This window comes from Delphinus delphis, chromosome 8 (genome assembly GCF_949987515.2).
Source record: "Delphinus delphis chromosome 8, mDelDel1.2, whole genome shotgun sequence".
Classification (NCBI taxonomy): Eukaryota; Metazoa; Chordata; class Mammalia; order Artiodactyla; family Delphinidae; genus Delphinus; species Delphinus delphis.
Genome location: NC_082690.1, coordinates 96,983,865 through 97,011,453, shown reverse-complemented (window position 1 = coordinate 97,011,453; position 27,589 = coordinate 96,983,865). Strand labels below are relative to the sequence as shown.

The window sequence follows — 27,589 nt, the reverse complement described above, 5'->3', positions numbered from 1 at the left end:
AAGGGAGGGTGGGATGAATTGGGAAAGTAGGTTTGACATAAATACACTGCCATGTGTAAAATAGATAGCTAATGGGAACCTGCTATACAGCACAGGGAGCTCAGCTCGGTGCTCTGTGATGGCCTGGTTGGGTGGGATGGGGTGGGGGAGGGAGGTCCAAGAGGGAGGGGATGTGTGTATGCGTATGGCTGATTCACTTCTCTGTGCATCAGAAACTAACACAACATTGTAAAGCAATTATACTCCAATTAAAAAAAATTTGCATCTGTGAAAAGGTGTCCAGCAACATTTTCACTGCAACTTTGCTCTATAGCAAGCAGCAGCACTCAAATTCAGTGCTATATACACCGAACAGTTCAAAGTGACTTTATCAGGGGATGGAGAAAAGGAGAAGTAGGGAATAAAGGGACTTTCAACATTATAATGACACAAGAATTATTTTGATTGGGGGGAGATATTTTCTCAATGAAAAAAAATATTCCAGTGATCAGTCTTTCCAAGAACTGTCATTGCACTTTATTTTCATTGGAAGGGCACTAAAGTGGGTTTCAGAAGACCTGGGCCCTGTCCCGGTTCTGCTACTCACTGGTCTCGTGCCTTAGAAGGTGACTTCTCTCTCGGCCTCCATTTTCCCATCTGTAACGTGAGGAAGTTGGACGATGCTCTCTGATGCCCATTCCCACTTCAGCCATGAGCGCTGGCTGAGCAGACATGCTCAAACCAGGTGGCTATGAATTTGTTGGCTTTGATCTGACACTGCTCTGCATCACCAGGGACAGTCTCAGTGGAGAGGAAAGTCCCTCATCTGTGTGGGGATGTGACAAAGCGGGGTAAACATCCCAGGTTTTGGTCTGAGGACAGTTGTGGGGTGTCGGCAGGCCTCCCCAGCAACCCAAAGCATCCCCACTTCCCTGCACTGTTCAGTATCAAGCAATGGGTATGTCCCCAAGTTAGCTAACAACGCTGGGCAGACACAGCTGAGAGGTTACCTGACTTGGAATGACCCGCCTGAAGCTGGAGCTGGAAAAGAGTAGGACCCACCAGGCTGAGTCAGGGGGTTGGCTGACTCAAAACTAGTATTAGCAGCTGTTTTTCAGGCTTTGGATGGTGTGGCCTTTCTCTCCACAGATCGTCGTCACCATCCCTTGCTGTCCTCCCTCTCCTTGGACAGTTTCAGAATGACGCTTTGCCACGAAGTTATTCACACCGGGTGGGTGGATGGGTTAAAGTCAGTGCAAAGCAGGAGACACGGGGCTGCTTATGACACGGAGATTTGAGTGCTGGGAAGCCAGAGGACACGACACGTCACGATCCTGGCTCTGCTGTTTACTGAATGTGCGGTCTCGGCAGTTACCAATCCGCTCTGAACCTGTTTCCCCATCTGTGAAACACGCAGCACACCACCATTTGCAGGACAGGAGGATGGAACAAGAATGTAAGTTCCCCTGTCTCTCTTGCCTCCCCCTCCTCAAAGCAATGCAGTCTGGCTCCCAACTGCCCTCACTCAGCTCACCAGCGACTGGCAAATTTCAACCTTCTCAACAGCAAAGGACATCGTTACCCTCTTCTTCCTTGTTGAGATGCTCTTCCATCAGCTTCTGCGACTTACACGTTGCAGGTTCTCCTGTTTCATCAGATGCTGACTTAGTCTCTCCTGAGGAGCCTCCCCTCTCCCCACAGGTTGTGCCCATTTCCCACTGCCTTCTTGAGATCTCTCCCAAGGGCACCTCGATTCAAACCATCCCCAGCCAAAATCATAGCTGTCCCGCGCCCCCACCCCCCCCCCCAGCTACCTAACTTGCTAAGTCAGAAAGCAGGAGTCAGATCTTCCTCTCTCCCTCAGTCTTTGACTTTGGTCACTTCTACCTCTCAGAGAACTTGTCCACCCAAAGCCCTCCCCACAGCCTACAGCCCCTGCCCTCACCTCCTTCCACGCTCCGCCCTGGCCGCTCTGCTCCTTGCTCTTGCTTGAACTCGCTGGGCTCTGCTGGTACTGTTTCCTCTGACTGGAATCCAGCTCCTTCTGCAGACATCAGCCTGGCTCACTCCTCTCCGTAGTTCAGGTCTCTGTCACGTTACTGGAGGCCTTCCCTGACCGCCCTCTGTAAAATCACACTCCCCATTCGACCTCTCCACTGCATTACTGTTCTTCACTGCATTTACCATCATCTGACATGTATTTGTTTATTGGCTCTTGCCACACCAGAACGTAACTACACGAGAGCAGAGACTGTTATTACTGCCATACCCCTAACAACCAGCACGCGGGAAGTGCTCAGTATTTGTTGGGTGAATGACTGCATTTCCACTACCACCCATTCCCAGCCACCTAATTGATTTCCCCACAACTGCACCTTACCCACTAATCCTCTCCAGTGGTCTCTTCAATCATGGATCTGATCGTATCATTCCCCTGCTCAAAACCCTTCAAAGAGCCCCGCAATGTCCTGAGAATAAAGTCCAAACTCTTGAAGCAAGGCCTGTGTGACCTGACCCTGCCCCCCTCCCCTCATTCTCTGCTCCAGCCATGCTGGTCTCAGGGCTCACACCCAGGGTCTCACACCATGGGGCTTTTTCACATGCAGCCCCTCACATCCCCACCTTCCCCCACACCTCCTCAACCAACAAGTCACAGCTGAAATGCGGGACACTAGAGTGTGGAGATTAAGAGCCTTACTCCAGTGCTAAACTACGTGGATTTGAGTCTCAGCTCTGCCACCTAGTAGCTCTGTCACCTTGGGCAGGACACTTACAGCTCTTTGTTCCTGACTGTCCTCATAACTATCTCACAGGATTGCTATAGGATTACAGAAATAAACTCACATAAAGGACTGGCCCACAACAAATGCTGTTTATTATCATTATAATTTCTTGGGGACACCTTCCCTGAGGCCCACAAGTGAACCCATCCCACTAAACACACCCACAGCACCGGGGAGTGCTCCTCTTTAAACTCTTACTGTCGTTCTTTGCCCCTTGTAGACCTGAGCTCTGTAAAGGGCGCTGGCTCTGTCTTGTCCACAGCTGCGTCCCCAGCACCTCGGGCAGGCCAGGCCCGCAGCTGATGAAGCATGAAACACATGTTCATTCCTCGCTCTTTCCCTCAACAGGGCTGCCTTCGGCCAGATACAAACAAGGGTGCAGACCCGCCCTAACCACCTCCAATGAGACTGGTGTCCTTCAGCACAGAACAAAAACCAACCTCACAGGCCTTCGGTGGTGAGAAAAGCTGCCCAAATAATCTAACGCCTGACTCAGAGACTTGTCAGTGGAGTGTCTCTGGCCTTTTAACCTTCACAAGTCATTCCGTTTGGTTCCAAATAGAAATGCTTGTCCTTCAGGGAGCTGGATGGGAGTGACTATTCCAGCACTAAGCACGCCAGCAGGGTAACAGTGCTGCCTGCGACCTGGCTACCTCACTGGGCAGGGTCACTTCCACAACGTTTAAAGAACAAGCACCTTGAGGAGTTCCCAAGGAGGGTGGCAGGACAAGCTCTCCTGGAAGCTGATAAAAAGATCTCACATCTAGAAGTGGTTTACCTTATTAAGAGTCTTGGGAAACAAAGTGGTCGTCCATAAGCAGGAAGGGGAGTCCTCGACCTGCTTCTCATACACTAGTCTCTATCAGGGAACCCAAAGAGAAAGATCCAGACACCCAAGCTCAGAAACACCAGTCTTTATACAGAGCTCTGCTGAGGGAAGCTGAGGGTGGTCAGGTGCCCGTCTCCACCTCTACCACTTCTGCCCAGGTGCTAAAGCCCACGTCCTTATGGATGAGCACCAGGCTGGGAGCAGGACCTGGCTCCTCGGGCACCACAAAGCACTTATCCTGGCTCTCGGAAAGGGTGACCTCGAAGACGTCCGGGGCTGGGGACCCGCCCCGTTCACTGCACGTGTCCAGTAGTTCTGGCTCGGTCTGCAGGAGCACCACGGTGGGCTCAGAAGAGGCAGGCGGCACACAGGGTGGGCTGGAGGGTGCCTCGGGCTGATGACTGAGCTGGTGCCGCTTGAGGCTTTGGAGGAGAGTGTAGCCCATGCCACAGGTGGGGCAGCGGTAGGGCTTGTCGGCCAGGTGGGATTTGAGGTGGCGCCTCAGCTTGGTCGCCAGCGTGTAAGCACGGCCGCACTGGGGGCACGGGAAGGGCCTCTCGCCTGAGTGCAAGCGCTCGTGCGCGCGCAGCGTGTGGGGGTCCCGGAGGGCCTTCCCACACACGGGGCACAGGTGGGCCTCCCCAGTGTGGGAGATGAGGTGGCGCCGCAGTTCAGGCAGCTGGGGGAAGGCTTCAGCGCAGTGTGGGCAGCGGTAAGGGCGCTCCCCTGTGTGCAGCCGCAGGTGCCCGCGCAGGCTGCCCCGCTGGCGGAACGCCCGGCCGCAGTGTGGGCACAGGAAGGGCTTCTCCCCCGTGTGGAGCCGCATGTGGTTCCGCAGGGAGCCCTGGTTGGCCAGGGGCCGCCCGCACACAGGGCACGGGCACGGGGCAGGGGTCGCTGGCACCTGGTGTGTCTTGCGATGCAGCCGCAGGGAGGGCCGGCGGGCGAAGGCCTTGCCACACTGGTCGCAAGCAAAGGGCCGGGCACCCGAGTGTACAACCTGGTGCTCTCTGAGGTCTCGCCGGGTGCCGTAGGCCTTGGTGCACTGAGGGCAGGGGAATGGCCGCACCCCACGGTGGCCCAGCATGTGGGCTTTGAAGCTCTCCTCTGAGCTGTAGCTCTTGCCACACTCGGTGCAAAGGAAGGGCTTGTGGCCCGTGTGCACGAATGCATGCTTCTTCAAGTGGCACAGCTGCAGGAAGGCCTTGCCACACTCGGCACAGCGGTACCGTCGCCCCCGCTTCGGAGAGCCTCCCACCGGGCCAGGGGCGCTCCGCAAGCATGCGGGGAAGCCAGGGTGCTGCTGCTCTCCACTCTGCTGGGCCCCGGGCTCTGAGGTCTTCGCTCTGGGTGGCCGCTGATCACTGGGGCTACGCAACTTCCTGACTAGGTAAGCATGCAGCTGGGGGCCCCTGGCAGAAGATGAAGAACTTGCCTCACTGCTCTCAGGGCCCTGCTGGGGAGTGGAGCTGCTCTGAGGTTCAGGTGGCATCTGGGTCTGGGGTGGGTCCTCCTCATCTACACGGCCATCCTGAGGCAATGGGCCGAGTGGCTCGCTCTCCTTGGAAACTTGGTCCTGGATTCGGGGCTTAAGTCCAGGGCTCACCGCCTGGATGTGGGGCTGTGACTGGTGACCAAGATCTGCAAGGCAAGAGTGGGGTGCTGGGCTTAGTAGAGACTCTAGCAGGGGGTCACGGTGGTCTCACCAGGAGATTATAGGAATATGTGTCTTCTCCTCCTCAGCCCCTGAACTGCAATGGGAGCAATGACACCAGTCTCTTCCCTGGAACATGAGCCACACACTCTGTTTATCTTTCTGTCCAGTTTCAGGTGCCTTCTGGGGAGGCTCTCCTGGGAACCATAGTGTCTAGACATCTGGATAATTTCTAGAGAAAGGCCATTCCAGAGTGCCCTTGTTCTCCCTCTGGAGACATGCACTTAGGATGAGTTGAGACCACCACCTCCTCACTTTAGGTCACGTGAAAATAAAGGAATCCCCATCCCCAGCCCAGACAGAAAAAACATAAGAAAACTGGAAACCTTATACACAACTTGCTGTCTTTGTCAGTGTGACCTTACTATTCCAGAAAACTTAACTCAGGAAAATAAAACTTGCAAATATCTATACAGTTGACCCTTGAAAAACACAGGTTTGAACTGCACGGATCCACTTATACGAGGATTTTTTTCAACAGTAAATACCACAGCACTACATGGTTGAATCCACAGATGCAAAACCACAGATGTGAAACCTTGGATACGGAGGGTCAACCGTAAGTTATACTCAGATTTTCAACTGCCCAGAGGGTCAGTGCCCCTAACCCCCGTGCTGTTCAAGAGTCAACTATATTGTTTATTCCAAGGAAAAGACCTGTCACTCTTTAATAAAAAGCATCAAATGACAGTTTACATCCCCAAATTCTCTGAACCTCTTACCTGAAAATTCTAGCCTTGCTGTCTCCACAAATCCCAAACTACTATGTCATGATCCTTACCCAATACTGATCGAGCCCCGACCCCATCCCACACTGAAAAATCCACCTTATACCAGACTTCAAAATTTCGATAAATATCCAGGCTTTGCCCTTCCCTCTCAGAAATGCTACTGTTCTCCCCTACTGTCTTATGCCATAAGCTTTGCTTTGTCTTATCAACAGGTTTTTTTGGTGATAATTGGGGAAGCCAGCATTTATTTGACACATACCCGTGCAAGGTTCTGCTGCATCCTCCCTGGGGGAGGCCACTTCCTGTTGTACAGCAGACTCCACTTCTGTCACCACAGCCAAGGATGCCTCTTCCTCTAGCCTGGGCTGGGTGGGGCTCAGGCCCTCCGAGGGAGGCTGGGGCCACATCAGCAGCTCAAAACCTGGCAGCACGACCCGGTACACCTGCAGGTGGAGCCTCTCGCTGATCCGCACTGGGGCCACGTTTCCCTCACCCTCCAGCCTTCCCCGCTGCACCAAACTGCAAAGCAGAGCAAGAGTTAGCTCAGGAGATCCCCTTCAAGTGGCCCTCCCTGAAAGCCCCAGATCCTGGGCAGTCTGAGTCCTAAAGGATCCCATGCCTTTGGAACACTCACTGCAAAGATCCCTGGGTGGGAACCAGAAGCCAGCTTCCGGTTCCATCCCATGCCACAACAGAAAGCCTCAAAGGAGCATCTTCACTACATACTCTCCTGTAACTTACCTAGTCCAGCCTGAACTCTGCTCACAAGCACACACATCTCCCCATGGGCCTAGTGACACGTCCTGAAATAAACCAATAAAAGTCTTTCTCCCATGTGTTTGAGGGGACCAGGGTGAAACAAACAACAAAAAAACCCCTGATGTAACCTCTCCTGAGACAGGTCTAAGATGAAGCCCCTAGAAGGTTAATGGTCTCTGGTCTGCCTCTATAGGACTATGCCGTTCGAGTTTTCATTCAATAAAGGCCAAAAAAACTGTCCCCTCACCTCCCTCCCAAAGTGTGGTGAATGACTGAATTGCACATATTATTGCCTTTCAGTGAATACCAAACAGAAGAAGTAGTAAGAGGTACATCAACCTTAAATTTGTTTTTCAGGACTTATGCAATGAAATCCTTTACCTGTGCTTTTTCAACTTTTGCTCCAAATAATCCTGGAGAATTAAAATAAAGGAAACGGCCATTCCTTTATTTTACATATGAGTTAAACGAGGCATGCCATCTAACTAGCTATGTGACAAAGCTAGGATTTGATCCCATGGCTTTTTTTTTTTTTAAATAAATTTATTTATTTATGTTTGGCTACATTGGGTCTTCCTTGCTGCACACTGGCTTTAGTTGCTGCGAGCAGGGGCTACTCTTCGTTGCAGTGCGTGGGCTTCTCATTGTGGCGTCTTCTCTAGCTGTGGAGCACGGGCTCTAGGCGTGTGGGCTCAGTAGTTGTGGCTCGCCAGCTCCAGAGCACAGGCTCAGTAGTTGTGGCGCATGGGCTTAGTTGCTCCATGGCAAGTGTGATCTTCCCAGGCCAGGGATCAAACCCGTGTCCCCTGCATTGGCAGGTGGATTCTTAACCACTGTGCCACCAGGGAAGCCCCCCCGTGGCTTTTTAATTCCAAAAACCTTTGCTCTTGACTTTCGTCGTCATTGCTGACACTCTACTAATCCAACTTTTTTTTTTTACATTTTGGCTGCGCTGTGCGGCCTGTGGGATCTTAGTTCCGGACCAGGGATCGAACCCGCGCCCCCCGCGGTGGAAGCGCTGGAGTCTTAACCACTGGACCTAGGGAAGTCCCATCTACTAATCCACCTTTTAATAACTTTTTGCACCTCCTCGGCTACCGCAAGTGAGGGGATGAGACAGTCCCTGAGAGAGAGGGCATAAACCATCTCCTATCTCTTGAAACACCGTGCATCTTCTAACGAACTGGAGAGTTAGCGAGAAACGTCTGATCAAAATTTTCAGTCACGGAGACGTAAAGCCCTATCCCTCAATACCTCCTTCTGCTTTGGTTTCACTCCATGGCCCTTCTGCTCGGAGACAGACTCCTCTTCCAGTGGCCCCCAGAGCAGTCCTGGCTGCAAGGGTTCCCCAACACACCAGACCCCCAAGCGCTGCTCCTTGATGAGTGAGGGGCCAAGGGCCAAGCCCCGCGGGAGGCTCTTTAGAGCGAGGATGGCTCGGGTGGGTCCGGGCGAGAGGTCTTTGAGTCCCTGTGCACAGCCTTCTCTGGAAGGGCTCCATCCTGAGTCCGGGCCCAGGCGTGGATCGGGGGCTGCAGGAACAGAGAAAGACAGTGAGGAAGCGGCCCAAGAGGTCGTGGGGCAGGGAAAAGTGAGGGAGAAAACCGAGGTCCAGCTAGGCCTCAGGAGTCTGAGAGATATGTAAAGGCTCCAAGGGGGCCCCGGAAAAGTTTGAGGCGGTTCGAGGGCTCTTAAGAAGCTCCCAGAGGTTCTGAGGGCACCGAAGGAGGATGCCAGGCTCGGGAGGAAAAGGGTCGTGGGGGGAAAGAGTTGACCAGAGAACGTCAGGAGTATCTAGGCCAGGGCCGAGGGTCGGAGACATCGCAGGTCACTCACCGAACTGCAGTCTCTCCCACTCCAAGGGCAGCTCCTCCGCCTCCTCCATCCCGGGTCAGAAAGCCTCCCTCCGCCGGAAGTGAGACTCACCTTCTCAGCTCCCCCCGGAAACAGTCATTGACTACCAAATTTCCTTTCGGGAAAGAATCGTAAGAGTGAGACCTCATTGGTGCGCAGGACTGGGAGTTTGGCAGTAGTGGTGAGGCAAATCTCTGTCCGAGAACAATACGAGTTTAGAATTCCGGAGGTCCACTAGGGATTTGAGTATCCGGTAGAGAGGAACTAATTGTTTCAAGGGCTTCCTTTTGGGAGGGACGAGTCGGACGGTTATACAGTCTCTCCTCCAGGCGGGCACATAAGCGGGCTCGTAAGGAAGTGGGCGGGGCTCCTGCGAAGGCCATGTTTGGGCCGGGCAGTGGGTCGGAAGTGGGTCGGAGGTGTGGCGGAAGTGGCTGGGGAGTGAAGCGACAGGGAGGGGGTGGTTCCCATTCGACCGCGTAGCCGGATGTTTGCCTGTCCTTGACAGGCGTGGCAGAGGGAGCGGTGCCCCACCACGGTGAGCTGCGGGGCGCGGGGTCTCCCTGGGAGGTGGTGGGGGAAGGAAAGGGACTGGCCTGGTCTTCTGAAGGGATGGGGATCCGGATGGGGAGGATCCGACCGGAACCGAGGAAGGGAGCAAGGGTGGAATGGGCCCTGGGAACCTGGCCTTCCTGCTGCGGGGATTCGGCCCGCCTCGAGGGTCTGAAGTGAGAGGACTTTGCTTCCTTGCTGCCTTCTTCCTGGCCTCCTCGCTCGCTGTCATTGAGCAAGCTCGTGGGAAGGGGAAGTCTCCCTGGTCCGATCTGGGGAAGAACTAAGACCAAGATATTTGGGGGAAGTATTCCACCTTTGCCACTTATTAGGCCACACTTTCATATCTATTTCTTAATCTGTGAAATGGGATAATTACACCCAATCCGGGTTTTGTAAACCATGAAGCTCTATGCAAATGTGATTGTAGTTAAAAGTTTTGCTGTTGTATTGTGGGATTTGCATTTTCACAATTCTGGAGCCCCAACTAGGAGGGCGATCCCCAGGCCAGAGAATACGATTTTAAGTTGTTATTTCAGTTGTCCATGGAGGAGATTAAAAGAGAAGCTTTACTTTGCCCTTTTGCAGAACTTTGAGAATCTCTTGAATGACAGTTCATTAGAGAAGTATTGAGGGATTGACCTGCACAAAGCGACCACCTTAAGGTAGACATGGATTAAAATCTTGACCTTGCTGTATGACCCTAAGCAACTTGCTTACTTTTTCTGGTCCTCAGTTTCTCAAACTGTAAAATGGGTTTAGTAATACATACCTCACTGGTGCTGTTGTGAAAAGATAATTTGTATCCAGTTCATGGTGGTTGGTTCCCTTTTCCTCTTAGGATACAAATTGATTTGTTCAGTCATTCAGCAAATGACTGAGCATCAACTCTGTGCCAGATGTAATTTTGAGTAGGCAGGGTTTCTTAAACGGGAAAGAGGGCCTGTGAACCCCTTAAAATTTCATGCAAGATTTCATGCATGTGCTGATTTTTCTTAGGGAAAAAGTCCATAAATTTCTCCAGAATTTCAGAGAGCTCTAGGACTTCCCAAAGGTTAACACGCCTGCCTAAAGTGATTCTTGAAGATTATTGTAAAGGTAGAGATTTTACCAACTGAGAAGGGAAAAACTAATCTGACAATAAGGATTATTTTGCAGAGTGGAGCAGGACTTGTAAGTGACAGGAGTCTTAGGCAGCTAGGATGCTTCATTTCTACTACTTTATGTTACAATTGCCCTGCACTAGCTTCCCTCCCCCTCCCACTGAGTGGGAGCTGAGCTGGGCTCACAGAGGGCAACAGCTGTGTGTTGGAGGGTAGTGAGGGAGGCTAGGCTGGCTGGGAGGTGGAAACGACTGTGATTAGTTGGGCTGGAAAAGGAGTTTATGGGGTGGGGGAGGGGTCAGTTCTGGAAGAACTGACAAAATAGAAGAGTTACTGGAAGAGGTGGAGTTCAAGCTCATCTCCCTTTTAGAGAGTGTCCCTCTCCCTCCCTCACACATACTTCAACTCCCAGCTGTTCCTTCTAATCCCGTTGTTCACTTCAGCACAAGTAATTTAGAATGCTGGAGAATTATATTTCTGGGAGGAGCCTTCACTTCTGTAGATGAGGAAATTTAGGCCTAGATAGGAAAAGGACTTGCTCAGCATCTTTGCAACTCAGTCAGGACTATAATCCAGTCCTCCATGTATCTCATCCCATGTTTTTTTCACTGCATCAAGCACCCACTCTGTGCAGAAAGACTTCTCTGGAACTGCTGTGGGCAGGGCAGAAGGAGCTCTTGGTGCCTGGGCAGTAACCAAAAAGAAGGGATGGAGAGAAGGCTCAGGCCTGGGGAGGGTTACTGTGAGCTAAATTCTGTCCCTGTTACCTGGCCAGGGGCCCCTTTGGGGGAGCCCTCACAGCTTCCTGGTTGAATATGGGGAGGAGCTTATAGCTGAATCAGGTGTGGATTTCTCAAGACTGAGGGCTGCTTGGAATGGGGAGCTGGGGTGAGGGGTACAGCAGCACTCGCTAGGAGATATGCATTCCCAAACAATAGAGAACGTCTTTCTCTGTGTTTGTGGTAAGGGACTTGTATTTTGGTAGTGAGCAGTGAATAAGGGTAGCAGATAAGGCCAGAGGAGAGGAAGAGGAAGAAAAATAAGTGGGTTTTTTTGGGTTTTTTTTCTGGCTGTTTGGCGGCTCAGTTTTGGCTCAGGAGCTTCAAACAGCTTTTGCTGCTGAATCAGTGTGGTTGCCCTGGTAACAGGGTAGTTGTTGCTAGGTTGTTGCTAAGTAAGTAAGTAGGGAGCTGCCGGTTTGCCATCCGGATGGAGTCTTTGCTGTGATGTGCGCAGGCGGTTGTCACATCGCTCAGAGGTGTTCAGGATCTGGAGCTGGGCCCACAGTTCTCCTCTCTTCTCCCTACCCACGCCTGGGTCTTGTCTGTGCTCCTTATCTGCCCTGCTGATTCTGTGACCATATATGTCATTTTTTGAGACCGCAGGAATGCACTGGACTTAGAGCAGCCTCTTTGGGGTTGGACGAGTGGGTTGAATTGAAACTCCCGCCCTCACACATATGGTGAGCTTGTGAAGGGAGAGGGATTGGCTTCCGGTTAGGGCTGAGGGCAGAAGGTGCCTCCTCCAGGCTGCACTCAGCCACATCCATGAGGCCACACCCCAGACCTGGGCAAACCCAGTTGCAGAGTTGGCTCCTCTCCCTCCCCGCATGCAACAGCTGTTGTTCTGTTTTCCACCTCCTGGATCTCTGGACTCTGGGTGTCATGGGCTTCCTCCTTGCCCACATGTACCCCCCAGTCCTTAAGGTGGTCTGTTGATCTTTCCCACCTTGAAACTAGTGTCAGGAGCTCCCCCCAGAGTAGATTGGGCTTGGGAGCCTCCAGGAGCCTGCAGATTGTCACAGTGACTGGCAGGAAGATTCCATTTCTTGCTCCTCATTCCTGTCCTGGGGCAAACCCAGCTGGGCCCCTTGGCCATGGCCTTTTTTTTTTTAGGTCTTATGGTCTCTGGCTACCTCCTCTTCCCTGGGCCAGGAGTGACGGATGGAGTAGCCAGGGCCACAGCTGACCTTTTTCAGGCAGGGGTTTGGAGCAGCCCTGTGCTCCTTAGATTCTTGCAATATCTCTTCCCCATCACTGCTGGGGCCTGGGAAGCTTCTGTGCTCTATGACCCTGGAGGAGAGGGGCATGGCCCTTGAACCTCTGCAGTTGGGACTGCTCAACTGAACCAGCTGGGTGGTGGGCAGTGCAGGGCCTGGCACCGCTCTTCCTTATGCAGCTGGAGGGCCTGAAGGCAGGCGCTGAGTTGTGCCATCCTGTGCCCCAGCTGCCTTTTCTGGCAACATGCCAGAAAAGTGTGGAGCCAGGAAAGCCAGGAGGAGCTACATGGAGCTCTTGGCAGGGATGAGGAATGTTGAGGAACAGGGACAAGGGAGCTTGGAGGAGGAAAGAGTGGGAGCAGGAGGGCTTGCTGTAGAAGTTATGGGTGAAAAGAGTGTGTCACTGACCTGCCAACTCCCTCCTGTCCCCAGGGTTCTCTTCAGGTTCTGCAGCGTGAAGCTGTGGGGCAGAGGCTCGGCCATGGACCCACTCTCAGAGCTGCACGACGACCTGACTTTGGATGACGCCAGCCAGGCTCTGAACCAGCTGAAGCTAGCCTCCATTGATGAGAAGAACTGGCCCTCAGACGAAATGCCCGACTTTCCCAAGTCAGGTGGGTACGGCTGGATCTCAGCAGCCATAAGCGCCTGAGAAGGGAAGACCCCCTTCCTGTGGAAGGAAGACCCCAGGAGGACAGGATGTGGGCAAACAGACCAGCCCCAGGGTGGGGCTGGGAGCACAAGCCTTACTGGGGGGAGGGCCAAAGAGCACGAATCTCAGGGAGAAAATTGTGCCAGACCCCCAGATGATCCCCTGACTTTGCTGTGTTCCTCAGATGACTCCAAAAGCAGCTCCCCGGAACCTGTCACACACCTGAAGTGGGATGACCCTTACTACGACATTGCCCGGCACCAGATTGTGGAGGTGGCAGGTGAGCACACCTAGCCTTGCACCTTTTCCCTCATAGTCTGCATCCCTGGCTTAAGGAAGCCAGGCCCTCCTGCCTTAGGGGAAGGGGCTGCAGGGGAGGGGCCGCTCTGACCCCTGACTCTGGGGCTATTGAGGCTCCATGTGTCATTCATTAAAAATACAGACTTGATTGTGATGGCCACTTGGTCTGTTCACCTGCAACCACAACCTGACCTGTGACCTCAGCATCTCCACTGGCAGATGGCATGTGGGAGGCACTGTGAAAGCCCTGGGTTTGATTTCCAGCTCTGCAGTCTGAGCTCATTCCTTCCTCACAGGGTTGCTGAGAGGATGACAATGGTGAACGTATATCAGGACCTAGTCCACAGCCAGAACGTAGTTGGCCCTCAATAAGTGTTCATTCATCTCCCTTCCCTTTGCCCTCAGGTCAGCTTTTCTTCCCCATCAGTTATTGGGGAGCAGGGAGGTGCCAGTCCCTCCGGGGAAACCGTACCTCCAAGGAAGTCTGGAATGGCAGAGCCTCCTTCCAGAAGTTAGGAGGCACATGACTCCTGGAGCATCAGGTTACCCACAGATGTGCTACCCTGCTACGAATGAGCGCAGAGCCCCCCCTTGGGTCTTGGCCTCAGTGAGCTCCCGCCCTCCTGTTCATAATGCAGGACCCAGAAGCCTCCAGGAGCAAGGGAGGTAGCAGAGATGTTGATGACCTGGTTTCTGCCTATAGGGTCCTAGTGCTAGACGAAGAAATTGGAATTGTAGGATCCTTTGTCTCTTCTTCAGCTGTAAGCAAGGATGGCAGCACGGCCCTGAGGCATTGGGGTGGGCAAGGGGAGCCACGTAGCTTGTGGCCCCTGGAACCCTGAGTGGTGCTGGCTGAGGGGGCCCTGGAGGCATTCGGCCATAGGGAAGCAGCAGGGAGCTCCGTCTCTCCTGAATGCTGGGCTCAGGGAGGGATGGGGCAGCTGAGAGGGTTGTTCCTAATGTCAAGGTGTTTCCTTGGCATCTGTGTTCCTGATGCCTGCCCTGGTCTGGATTGGAGGACTTGGCTATGGCCTCTGTCACCCCTACAGAAGCAAGGCTGAGAGTTCTTTTTTGGCCTGGTCCTGCCCTGAGTACAGGAGAGTCACCTGAAGGCTCAGAACTTTCCTCACTCCTAGAGATGGACCTGACTGGGGCATAGGGATGTCTGATGTGAAGGAGTCTCTCTGCTGACATCCTCCTGGCTATGTGGCCAAGTCACAAGGCAGAGCAGGGAAGACTGCCCCCATCCCCACCAGGTGACCCCTGCAAGCAGAGCTGCAATATGTTTCTGTCTCTCCAGGGTGCGATGAGCCTGAGGGGGCCCAGCCAGGTAGGTGTGTAGGTGTGTTCCTGGCTCTCTGTGCTTGGCCTCTCTGGGCTGTGGATCAAGAAGGGCTCTTGGTGGAGGCCAGGTGGATCCAGCTTAATTGCAGCCCCACTCCAGGGAGCTGGGAGCTGGGAGCTGGTGGTACTTGGGAGCTGGAAATAGCAGGGGATTTATGGGAGGTTTGACAGGGTGGGGACTGTGTGGGGAGCCCACACATCCAGAGCCCAAAGGGGAAGGAGCTCCAGGGGAGGGGGGGTCTTGTCCATGGGGGTCGTGGGGCTGGCTGTAAGCAATGGCCAGGCTCGAGTGCTGGCTCAGGGCCCCTCTGGTGGGGTGTCCCCCATGTGTGTGCCTCTCTGACTGCTGAGAAGAGTTTGGATTGGCACTGCCAGAGCAAGAGTTGTTTGATAAGGCTATGGTGACTTCCTGGGAGGCCAGTTTCCTGGCCTTGGAAACCAGAGAAAGAGCCCATGTTAGAAGGGAGGATGTGTTATGTCCCCAACTCCTCTGTAGCCTCTGTTCTCCCTTGCTGGCAGTAGCTGTCATGCTCCACGGTCAAACCTGACTGGTCCACATGGGTTCTTTCCAGTGGTGTACTGGTAAAGGTTTAATAGTCTGCCCTCCAGAAAGAAAAAAAAGAAAAGGCTATTATTTTTATTATTTGTAACACGTGCAATTCCTAACTACAAATAGCAGATTTCTAGCTACCAACGATGATGTCAGCTGGCTTGCACTATTCCTGACAATTTCACATTTTAACCAATGTGCCCCAGCCCCCCACCTCCCATCTCCTTGGTTGGCCTGCTCTCAGGTCACGGGAGTGTGCTGGTCTGGTGGGTCCCAGAACGCCTGCTGGAGGAGCTGCTCTGTTGCTGATTAATACCCAGGTTCCCCTGGGAAGTTCCTGATCCGTATCTTGGGAATGCAGAGGTTTCATTCTCTGGCGGCTGGTCTTTTCCTGGTGCTTTCAACAAACGCTGTGCCTCCTTTTTGAGCCCTCTCCCTCAGTGCTCTGGAGCCACCAGTGCTGGCAGCTCCTTCTTTCCCTTCTTTTTCCAGGGTAAATCTGTTTGAATCTTCTGAGATGAGGAGGGGACTCCCAGGCCTTTATACACATGCTTCTTGTAGGAGCCGTTACCCTGCCTGCTGGCAAATGCCCGAGCCACTCAAGGACTTGGGCAATGGGACTCCACTCCAGGGAGGAGAGGACGGACTAAGCCCTGGGGTTGCCCATGTCTCGTTCTTTGCTAGTCTGGGAGTCTTGCCATCCAGTCCCTCTCTGAGCCCCCTGCTTTGTCCCCCATCCCCATCCTGACTTTACTTGGCATGCATTTATAAAACACCTACTCTGGGAACAAGTCCAGTACTCAGCACTGAGGATTTTTTTTTTTTTAATATTTATTTATGCCTGTGTCAGGTCTTAGTTGAAGCACGCGGGATCTTTCATTGAGGCACGTGGGCTTCTCTCTAGTTGTGGCGCATGGGCTGCAGAGCATGTGGGCTGTGTAGTTTGTGGCATGCAGGCTCTCTAGTTGAGGTGCGCGAGCTCAGTAGTTGTGGCGCGTGGGCTTAGTTGCCCAGTGGCATGTGGGATCTTAGTTCCCCGACCAGGGATCGAACCCGCATCCCCTGCGTTGGAAGGTGGATTCTTAACCACTGGACCACCAGGGAAGTCCCCAGCATTGAGGATTCATTGAGGAACAATGCACATTCCCTCCTTCAAGGAGCATACAGTCCAGGGAAGCAGTTCTTGAAACTGGTCAGGAGTCCTCCTTGAAAATATGAAAGGTGTGGACCTCTTCCCCAGAAAACACGTGCACGTGCTTGTAATATTTTTTATATAACATCATGACATTGGTGGATGCCTATTGATGGAAACCTGGTTGAGAACCCAATTTCCTGTTTACAAGTTGCTGGGGCAGCTGAGCGGTGGAACTACAGGCCTCTGGCCTCTCACCTCAGTTGCTTGCTTAACCAGTTACCAGCTCTTTAAATACCAGAGCCTTGTGAGCTCAGACTTTCTGCTCTGCCTAAGTCCTCAAATCTGCCGGCCAATGAGGGCTGCCTTACTGTTGGAGGGCAGTGATGAAGAGAATCTTTTAGAATCCTCCATGCTCCTCCCAGTGTTTTCCACTATGCCCTGGGCGTTTCCTCTGCTTAGAGGGGAGTAGACAGATGATGTCCCTCCGCCCCACAGGCTCATAATAGAAGGCCCAGGGGTTTCTGAAGCTCCAGATTGTCCACGAGGGTGGGCTGGGCAGTCTAACCCTTCATCCCTGCCCACTGCCAGTCTGCTCTTTCTCCTGTCAAAGCCTATGGGAAGTGAATCAGAGCAGGCCGCAGAGCCACCCCCAACTGGCCTGAAAGGAACCCAGCGCCTCAGGATCTGGTCCAGGGTGTGGAGGGGAACAGGTGACACCTGGTCTTTCAAAATAGACCTGCTGCTGGATGGAGCTGCACCGTCTCCTCCTCAGACATACCTGCAGAGGGTTCTCTGCTTGTTAAGTCTGGAGAAATTCTGCCCCAGGCTTTGGGAAACTGTCCAAAGCAGTCTCATATCCCAGATAACATGGTGAGCAAACTCAGAAATAGAACCGTGCATACCGTGTAATGCCGACCTGTGACAGGCTACCAGCGTTTATTGAATACCTGCCACATTGCTGGGCTTTGGACCATCTGGACATTTAAAGATGGACAAGACAGTCCCTGTCTTTGAGCTGCTCACAGCCACTAGAGGAGACAGACACATAAATAGTTATACAGGAGAGTCAGTGTTGTGACAGAGACGGGTGATGGTTCATGCTGGGAGCTATGAAACGGGACAGCTAACCTGCCTGCGGGGAGGAGGAGGGGACACAGGCTTCTGGGAGATTATGCCTGGGATGAGTCTTAAGGATTCAAAGGAGTTAGCCTAGAGGAGGGGAGCAGAATTGCCTAGAGGAAGTCTGTCTGGCATGAGAGACAGAGGCTAAAGCCACCTGCTGCGGACTGGGCCGAAGGTGTGCATGGTGTGAGCCTGCAGAGGGGGTTGGTGGGGCCAAGCCTCAAAGTCCTGTGAGCCTTTCTAAGGGGCTTTTATACAGCTTGGGGTGGGGTTCAGGAAGAAAGAAGTCAAGGCAGGAGAGTCAAGGGCAGGTAGATGTTTCTAATTCTCCAAGGCTAGAAGCTGGGGCAGTTTAGAAAGGAGAACGGAGCCTCTCTCTGGGCTTGGTGGGCCAGGCCTCAGACCCTGACCCAGGAAATTCTTGGAGGGTCCTGACTAGGACCTTTGGCTAGGGCCAGCAGAGACTAGGCAGTGTTCTGGGTGGAGATGGAATCACTGGAGGGGTTGATCCAGAGGCTGGACACAGTGGGAGACTGCTGGGAGTGAGGCAATAGCTCAGGCCAGAGCACCAGGCTGGGCCACCAGCAGGGACTGGGGCCATGCTGCCCACATTCCAGAAGCCTTCCTCAGCCCCTCCAATGAGTCTTGCCCCAGCCCTTGAGAAAAGGGTCAGAGCCTTGGCAACCACTTTGGAAAAGCCCTGAGTCCTGGGTTAAGTCACTCACTGACCAAGAAGGATCATCAAGATCATGGTTTATTTAACATGGAGAAGACACTCAGCAAGTTGTTGGGGAATCCCTGAATCCTCAGAGGTAGAAGGAGGACAGACTGTGTGGGCTGTGTAAGTGGTCTTTTTATTTGCCTCTGAAGCAGTGGGGATTAGGCAAGAATGACTCTGGAGAGGTGTGAGGGTAAAGATAAAGGGAAGGGCCCTGGGACATGGGGGAGTGGGGACCAGGCCTTGTCCCCATCGAGCTGTGCTTAGAGTCCCTGGTTCACACTGACCCTGGAAGAGCATCTCACCTTGGGAGGCTGTGGCATATGTCTCAGGAGCTCCCCAGCTTCATGACAAAGCCAGATGGTCAGACCATGAAATAGTGACTAGTTTTGGACAGACATCCCTCAGTGGTTACACTCAAATGAGCACCTTCCCAAAGTGTTACAAACTCCTCTCTACTCCATGTTTTTTAGAATATCCTTAATGAGAAAGGAATGATTTTTAGAAATGTCCAGAGGTCAATCAACTGTGGCAAATAATTCTGGCAGTAAAATCAGAAAGTGTTCTTAGTAGTCAAAAACAAGACATGACTGTTAAGTAATCAGACTGATTTCCTCACTGGCCTCAGGCTTTCTGAGAAGGTAGCTTCAAGAAGTTTTTCAAATACAGGCTGCTCAGAGGAGATGCTTCTGGAATAGGTGTGGAGTTTTAATATGATGTACGGCAAGGTAACAGTTGCTTTGGTGGCTGTGACTTTTTTTGTTTTCTTAGTTATGGTGAAATTTATATAACATAAAATTAACCATTTTAGGGGCTTCCCTGGTGGCGCAGTGGTTAAGAATCCGCCTGCCAATGCAGGGGACACGGGTTCAAGCCCTGGCCTGGGAAGATCCCACATGCCACGGAGCAACTAAGCCCGTGTGCCACAACTACTGAGCCTGTGCTCTAGAGCCTGCGAGCCACAACTGCTGAGCCTGCGTGCCGCAACTACTGAAGCCCACGCGCCTAGAGCCCATGCTCCGCAACAAGAGAAGCCACCACAATAAGAAGCCCGCACACCGCAACGAAGAGTAGCCCCCGCTCACCGCAACCAGAGAAAGCCCATGCACAGCAACAAAGACCCAACGCAGCCAAAAAAAAGAAAAAAATTAACCATTTTAAAGTGTATACTTTGGTGGTATTTAGTACATTCACAATGTTGAACAACCATCACCTCTATCTAGTTCCATCATTTCATCCATTTCATCCATAGTTTCACCCATACCAACCCCCATAACCATAAGCATCAATCCCTATTCTCCCTTCCTCCCAGCACCTATAACCACTAATTTGCTTTCTGTTGTTACAGATTTACCTATATAGCTCATATAAATGGAACCAAACAATATGTAGCCTTTTATGTCCAGCTTCTTTCACTTAGCATCATGTTTTCAAGGTTCATTCACAATGTAGCGTGTATCAGTACTCCATTCCTTTTTATAGCCAGTAGTCCATTGCATGGATACACCACATTTTCTTCATCTGCCCATCCATTGATGGACATTTGGGTTGTTTCCACCAGGCATGACTTTTTAAGAAGTCATGTTATTTTTTTGTGCCCCAGCTCTGTAGCCCTGAGACCACCTGTCCCTCTTTCTTCAGTGACACACCCTTGAGTGCAGGCACCTGCCCAGAGGTCTGTCCGCATGGGCCACTCTGGCCCCAACGCTAAATGGTACAGTCTCCAGGCCTGGCCCCTTTCAGATCCTCACCTGACTTCTCTTGGCTTATTGTTCACCCACTGTGCTCCACCTTTCTCCACACCTAGGAGATGACAAGTATGGGCGGAAGATCATTGTGTTTAGTGCCTGCCGAATGCCCCCGAGCCACCAGCTGGACCATAGCAAGCTCCTGGGGTGAGTACCCATGGGGAAGTGATGGAACCCGTGCTCAGATCCCCACTACGGCCTGGAGCCATTTTCCTTACTGTCCCTTCCTGCCCCGGGGGTACCAAGCCACCTCCCTCAAGGCCTCCTCTCTTCTCCTGAGGGATATTGGGAGCCCTGGGCTAGGTGTTAGATCTGGTTTCTAGTCCTGGAAACCATCTGTGTGACCTTGGAAAGTGTGTTCATCTCTTTAAGCCTCTTTTTCTTCACTCTTCTTGGGGAATAATAATACAGCCCTTGTTCCTCATAGGAGTGAGATACTGCATTTGAAAATGCTTTGAAAAGTAAAATACCATCCAAATGTGAGGACTGATTATGATAATGATATGGTGCACTTCTGAGGCAGTTGCAGTTGTTCATCATTTACATGAATAATTAGTGTTATTTTGTGCCAAATCTGGTGCCAGCAACTTCTGTACCTATCCAGGTTCTAATAGCTAAATACAGGTAATAGCTCTGTTTGGTCTAGAAATCTGATGCAAGTCCAAAGGCTGATTGAAAGCAGGAGTTTGACAGACTGTGTTCTGATAAGTGTTCATCGTTGAGCCACCACTAGGCCAGTGCTGGGTCCACAGCAGGTGCGGGATCCCTGGAGGCAGAGCCATAACTGACTTCCTCCTGAGGCTCCTCAGTGTGTGTACAGTTTCCATCTTGCACTCCTTTCCTGACACTTTAAAGCACTTCCTGCAATTGCAAATGTCTGCCCCGCCCTTACCAGCTCTTTGGGATCCTGAATGGTTGTGTGTGTGGAGGGGCTGTTGTGGGGTTGGGGACAGTCCGGGGCTACAGCAACAGAAGGGGAGGGCCTGACTGCAGAGCCCGTGCAGTCCTGTGAGCCAGGGCCAGGCCCGAGTCTCTCCAGCTTTGTGCGAATGCTTTCTCTCTGGTCTCCTGAGCCCTCCTCCCACTGCTCCTCCACCGTGCAGGCAGGCAGAGCCTGCTCCAGGCCCGTCACGTGGCCCAGCCAGGAACAGACCAAGAAGCCCAGCCTGAGGGTGGCTGAGTCACCTGTCCCCCTTTCTGGGTTTATTGTCACAGTATTTGACAAGGCAGGTGACAGACTCCTGGCCAGATTATGGGCTGAGTGGGAGGAGGTCAGAGGAGGTGGATGGGAAAGCACCCAGCTTTCAGGAGAGAGCGTGCTGAGCAAGGCAGCCTCCACTCTGGGGCTTCGTCTGCCTTCGGGAAGCCCTCTGTCACCCATCCTGTCCATCCTCCACTCCTTCCCAGCGGGATCTCCCCGCCACCACCTGGCCGGGCAGGGAGGTGCTTTCATCATGCATCAGTCCTGTCATCTTGTTTTCAGTCAGATTATCTCAGACTTGGCTTTTCCCAGCTGTCCTGCCAGATCTGGGGGGTTGAAATATAAAGTACCTGAAGCTTGGATGCAGAAGACCAGTTAAACTTCAACTCTGCCTCTTACCAGCTGTGTGCTTGGGGTCAGGTCTCTCCTGAGCCCTGTGAAATGCCATTGTATTCATTTGTAAAGTATCACAGATTTCAAGAATGTAGAACAATGTAGATAGCTATTAAGAAAAAATACAGACAGCAATAAATAAAGTCTCCCATAAACCCACCACCCAGAGAGAAAACCACTGTTAACATTTTAGTGTATTCACTTCCCATTTTTTCTATAACATATACAGAACTCTATAGTCAGTTTTGTATCTTACATAATGTTTTTATATTCTGAGCATTAAACATTCTTCAAGGATATCCTTTCAAAAAATTTTGACACATGTGTATCCAGAAAAGTGAACACATTATGTATACTACTTGATGAATTTTCAAAAACGAAATACACCCATGTCATCCACACCTACAAACTTCCCTTTGCTCTTCCAGGCAGTACCCCAAAGGGTAACCACTGTTCTCACATCCAACTTCACAGATTGGTTCTGTCTGCAGAAACATCCTGTGAGGTAGTCTATTTATAGATCTCCTGTAATTTATTTAACCAACATTCTGTTCTTGGACACTTACTTTGCTGCTCATTTTCCCCCCCATTATAAAACAGGCTATAATGAACAGCCTTTTACAAAAACATTTCTGTTCATCTTTGATTAGTTCCTTGGGATAAATTCCTGGACATATTTTTATCAGGTCAGAGTATGAACATTTTATAGTTTCTGATAAACATCAGTTTATTGACCTCCAAAAGGTCATAACATTCATCAAAGGATGAGTGTATTTTCACTACAACTTTTGCTATTTTATTTATTTATTTTTATTTATTTTTTGCGTGGCATGCGGGATCTTAGTTCCCCAACCAGGGATCGAACTCATGCCCCCTGCAGTGGAAGCGCAGAGTCTTAACTGCTGGGCCACCAGGGAAGTCCCTAACTTTTGCTATTTTATAGTTGCAAAATGCCATCCTTTTATGTGACAGCTCTTTTCAAACTGCAAAGTGCTCAATGTGTGTAAGGGGTAAATTACTGTATAGTGATAATGATGGGAATCAAGATAATAAATCCAGCATAAGACACCTCACATGTCCGCCAGTGCTGGCACCCATGGACCAATGTTTAGGTTAGCCTCTCTGGGATAGGTCAGGTTGTGTCTGGGCACTTAGTCACATCCTTGGGCACTTCCCAAGGCTCCTTCCCGGGCTTCCCTGGTGGCTCAGTGGTTAAGAATCCACCTGCCAGTGCAGGGGGCACGGGTTGGAGCCCTGGTCCAGGAAGATCCCACATGCCGCGGAGCAACTAAGCCTGTGCGCCACAACTACTGAGCCTGCACTGTAGAGCCCGCGAGCCACAACTACTGAGCCCATGTGCCACAACTGCTGAAGCCCACGAGCCACAACTACTGAGCCCGTGAGCCACAACTACTGAAGCCTGCGCGCCTAGAGCCCATGCTCTGCAACAAGAAAAGCCACCGCAATGAGAAGCCCGCACACCGCAGTGAAGAGTAGCCCCCACTCACTGCAACTAGAGAAAGCCAGCGCACAAAAATGAAGACCCAACACAGCCAAAAATAAATTAACTAATTAAATAAATTTAAACAAAAGCCGTCAGATTTCTAATTAATAACTGTAAGCTTTCCAAATCATTAAAAAAAATAAAAAGGCTCCTTCCCTCCTTTCCCTCCTCCCCTCCTTTCCCTCCTCCCCTTGGAAGCCCTTAGCATTCCTGCATGCCCAGCCTCCCAGCCTGGAGTGGTGTTCCTGCTGGGGCCTGGGAGCTGTTGGCCAACCAGAAAGAGGGTTTTCCACTGGGCTCCTCTCCCTTTCTGGAATTCATGTTCACTCAATTCATACTTCTCCACCTCAGGTGGGCCCAACACCCGTATGTGTGTTTGTGTTGGGTGGTAGGTATTGTGTTGTGAGCATAGGGAACTTGAGGTGTGGGTCTTTGGTCCACAGAACGTCCAGTGACTGGAGCAGGGGAGGGGACCCTCTGACCACCCTGATCCCCTTTCGTGGGCACAGTGTTCTACAGACAGCGCTGGGAGTGTAAAAGGCAGAGCTGTCCCATGATCAACAAGGCGAAACTTGGAGTTAGTTCACCTCCAGTCTCCACCACAAGCTGTGTGAGCTCAGAGAAGCACTTGACCTCTCTCAGCCTCACTGCCCTCGCTCGTAAGAAGGGGATAGTATTGGCCTTCATTATAATGAGGAAGGCACGAGATATTGCATACAAAGTGCTTGGTAGACACTAAGAGCTTAATACTGGTAAATGGTGACTGTCATCATTACTGTTGACTCAGGGCAATCCTGTGAGTGAAATGTTATTCCCATTTTTACTGCAGGTATGTGAGATGGCTCCAGTTAGAGTCCTGGTCTCCTGACTCCTAGTCAGTGCTCAAACCTGAGAGCTGCTGTTGTTCTTATTATTCCTCCACGCAGCCCAGCCACTACCTCGTTCCTCCTCCACCCCAACATGGTGACTGATTATGCAGCCAGAACAGACAGGGCAGGAGAGGGGCTGGCGGAGGCAGGAGGAGGGGATTCCTGGGGCACTGGTTCTGTCTTAATGGGGCCCCACTTGCATACAGGGCAGGCCTGAGTGGGGCTCATCTCTTACAGATACCTGAAGCACACCCTGGACCAGTATGTGGAGAGCGACTACACGCTGCTCTACCTGCACCATGGCCTGACCAGCGACAACAAGCCCTCCCTCAGCTGGCTCCGGGACGCCTACCGGGAGTTTGACCGCAAGTGGGTTAGGGCCTCGGAGGAGCTCCAGGGCCCGGGGTCCAGCAGCTCTGCCGGGTTCTGGGCTGCCCTCTGCTTGGGCAGGAACGTATTCCATGCCGGGGGAGGCGGGTCCCCCCTACCTGGGTAAACTAAACACAAAGAGTCTCAAGTTGGAATGGCCTGGGCTTCAATCCCAGTTTCTCTACTTACTCGCTCTGTGACCTTTCATCTTACTTAACCTCTCTGAGCCCGTTTCCTAATCTGTAAAATAGGGCAACAATGGCACTTACCTCGAAGGCTTACTGTGAGTCATCAAATCAGTAACTGTACATTAAGAGCTTAGCTCTGTGCCTCTCCTACCATGCCCACTCCTGAGTTCCCCCGTTCTGCCTCTGCAGGTACAAGAAGAATATCAAGGCTCTGTACATCGTGCACCCCACCATGTTCATCAAGACCCTGCTCATCCTCTTCAAGCCCATCATTAGGTGAGTGGGCCCAGGGCGGGGCACTCGTCTCTTGTGCTTCCCCTTGAACTGTGAAGCAGATACCTGAGGAAGCCAAGCATCCTGGGGACCGACCACTTTGGGGCTAGGCCTCAGTCTGATCTGGGTGGGCTGCTGAGGAGAAAGTGGAGGCTTGCTGAAGCGGGCCTACCCTGGACCCATACCCTTTCTTCCATCGGCAGCTTCAAGTTTGGGCAGAAGATCTTCTATGTGAATTACCTGAGTGAGCTGAGCGAGCATGTGAAGCTGGAGCAACTGGGGATCCCTCGCCAAGTGCTCAAGTGAGACCGCGGTGGGGGCTGTGTGTGCCCACCGGGCACACTGTCCACATATATCATGTTTGTGGGGGTAGGATGTGCCGGCCAAGGGGAGAAGCAGCCTTGACAGCGCCAGGATACACAGGGGAAGCAGATGTGATGAGTAAGGGGCAGCACATGGGGTCAGAGCAAGTCCAGATCCCGTATCTGTCACTGAAAAGCTCTGTAACTGAATCTCTTTAAAGTCTTCACTTCTGTGTAAAGCTGGGTGGGTGGGAGGACTGAATGAGGTTATCCACGTAAGATAGCACAGTAAGTGCCTGACAAACAAGAGGTGCCACAGTGACTGCAGAGCCAGGTGGGGGCCCTGACCCTCCCCGCTGCTTCCCCAGGTATGATGACTTCCTCAAATCCACCCAGAAGAGCCCCGCGACAGCCCCCAAGCCCATGCCGCCGCGGCCCCCTCTGCCCAACCAGCAGTTCGGGGTCTCCTTGCAGCAGTGAGTATGCGAAAGGTGGGCGGGGCTGGCACCTGGGGACCAGGAGGACTGCAGACCCGTCACTGCGTTGTGCCCACAGCCTCCGGGAGAAGAACCCAGAGCAGGAGCCCATTCCGCTCGTGCTGCGGGAGACCGTTGCCTACCTACAGGCCCACGGTGAGTGCCAGGGAGCCCTCTCCCATCGGGAAGCTGCTGGGCAGGGCTGGGCAAGGTCCCACGTGCGCCAGCACCCACACTGACCCTGACCGGGACCCCAAGACACAGAATGGGTGGGGAGTCCGCACGTTGCCCCAGAGCTCTGAGACTCACCAGGCCCCACTGTTTCCCAGCTCTCACCACTGAGGGGATTTTCCGGAGGTCGGCCAACACCCAAGTTGTACGGGAAGTGCAACAGAAGTACAACATGGGTGAGTGGCCCCAGGGATGTGTCGAAGCCCAGAGGGCCAGTACAGATCATGCGCGTGCACACGTGTGTGTGTGTGTGTGTGTGTGTGAGTTTTCTGTGGCATTTGGTATAATTACATGGGTCTCACTCCTGCCTGGTTGTCCCAGGCCTACTTTCTCATAGGTCAGTCTTCTGGAGCCTGGGTTCAGGGTCATTCAGAGGCGAGGAATAACTGTGGTGTGTGCTCGGGGGCCCCACTCCCCAGATGGCCTGACCCTGTGCTCCCTGTCCCAGTGGGAGGAGGAGGCTTGTGGCCAAGGGTGAAGTCAGGCTGTGGGGCCTGCTTGGCCTCCGGATTGGCTGCTGGTCTCCAGGCTCGGCCCAGCTCCTCCCCTCCCCACCCCCCAGGGCTGCCTGTGGACTTCGACCAGTACAATGAGTTGCACCTGCCAGCGGTCATTCTCAAGACCTTCCTCCGGGAGCTTCCTGAGCCCCTGCTCACCTTTGACCTCTACTCCCACGTTGTGGGCTTCCTCAGTGAGTGCCCCTCTCCCCCTTCTCCAGCTTCTTCAGGGTGGGGTTGCAGCTGAACTCAGAGCAGGTGGGTTTGGCCTGTCCTTCAAGGAAAGTCTGGTTGGGTCTTCCCCCTAGCCTCATGACAGGGCTTCCCGAACCAGTCCAGCCATGGGCCCCTGTGACCTGGGCCCCCCTTCCTCATAGACATTGATGAGAGCCAGAGAGTGGAGGCCACGCTGCAGGCCTTCCAGATGCTGCCCGAGGAGAACTACCTGGTGCTGCGTTTCCTCACTGCCTTCCTGGTGCAGGTGAGACCTCAGCCTGGGCCTCTACCACTTACCTGGAGGAGAGAGGGAGGAGGAGTTGCCGTGGCTGCTGCTCCTGGGTGTGGTTGCCAGGCGTGGGAGGCGGCGTCTTTGGCTTCCTGCTGCAGCCCCCTGATTCCTTCCACAGATTTCTGCCCTCTGTGACCAGAACAAGATGACCAACACTAACCTGGCTGTTGTCTTCGGCCCTAACCTGCTGTGGGCCAAGGATGCTGCCATCACCCTCAAGGCCATTAATCCCATCAATACCTTCACCAAGTTCCTCCTGGATCATCAAGGGGAGCTGTTTCAGCCCTGACTCCAAGGGGCTCTGAGCCCAGCCCCTGCCCCACCCGCCCCCTTCTCTGATAGCCCCGGTTTGGACTCTTCCTCTTGGCTTCAGCCTTACGGGAGCCCAGGGCTCCTGCCCAGAAAGGGGCTGTGAGCCCCCTGGAGACAGAAGCTGGAGCCAGCCAACTGGACAGCTCCTCCTCCCCTCCTGTCCAGCCCACCTCACCGGCCCCAGGGGCCTCGCTGTAACCACAAGACGTTTTTCTTCGCCTTATACTTCTCACTGCCTCTTTGGATCCCTGGCTCCTGCCGGGCTCTGCAGAGCTGGCCTTGGCTCTTCAGGCAGGAGGACTGGCCCCAGCAACCGCTTGCTTACCTGCTTTCTCCTGCCTCTTCCCCTGGCAACTGGAGATGCCAAAATCACTGCCGGCTGGGCTGGTAGCTGGGGCTGGTCCTCCCCTTCCCGACTGCTGGGGAATGAAAGGCTGAGCTGGCCTGGGCTGGCCCTGCTGTGACTCCTCCCTGTCTGGGTGAAGGCCTGGTTGCAAGCACCCTGTTCCTGTCCTCCCCTCTGGTGGCTCAGCCTCTGGCATTTACACAGTTAACGAATGACAGCCTGGAGTCCTATGTCTGCCTTCTCTTCCA

At 52.8% G+C, this 27,589-nt stretch overlaps 2 protein-coding genes across 4 annotated transcripts; one reads left to right on the top strand and one right to left on the bottom strand.

Moving 5' to 3' along the window:
* Window positions 1-2,840: 2,840 nt before the first annotated feature.
* On the bottom strand, window positions 2,841-8,760 carry ZNF408 (zinc finger protein 408). The gene is made up of 5 exons (XM_060018806.1): window positions 8,632-8,760; window positions 8,050-8,327; window positions 6,778-6,839; window positions 6,296-6,555; window positions 2,841-5,232 (listed from the first exon to the last, which is right to left on the bottom strand). Exons 1-5 carry the CDS (start codon window positions 8,678-8,680, stop codon window positions 3,713-3,715), a joined length of 2,169 nt encoding a protein of 722 aa, XP_059874789.1. The 5' UTR covers window positions 8,681-8,760; the 3' UTR covers window positions 2,841-3,712.
* A 31-nt stretch (window positions 8,761-8,791) lies between these two features.
* On the top strand, window positions 8,792-27,125 carry ARHGAP1 (Rho GTPase activating protein 1). 3 transcript variants are annotated; one of them, XM_060018804.1, is made up of 13 exons: window positions 8,792-8,830; window positions 12,736-12,917; window positions 13,140-13,235; window positions 19,932-20,019; window positions 24,077-24,208; window positions 24,586-24,672; window positions 24,873-24,971; window positions 25,340-25,447; window positions 25,527-25,603; window positions 25,777-25,854; window positions 26,241-26,369; window positions 26,553-26,656; window positions 26,802-27,125. In XM_060018804.1, exons 2-13 carry the CDS (start codon window positions 12,785-12,787, stop codon window positions 26,970-26,972), a joined length of 1,302 nt encoding a protein of 433 aa, XP_059874787.1. In that variant the 5' UTR covers window positions 8,792-8,830; window positions 12,736-12,784; the 3' UTR covers window positions 26,973-27,125. The 3 variants fall into 3 exon arrangements, with proteins under 3 accessions (XP_059874787.1, XP_059874788.1, XP_059874786.1); XM_060018805.1 differs by lacking the exon at window positions 8,792-8,830 and adding an exon at window positions 9,071-9,187; XM_060018803.1 differs by lacking the exon at window positions 8,792-8,830 and adding an exon at window positions 9,336-9,866.
* Window positions 27,126-27,589: the final 464 nt, after the last annotated feature.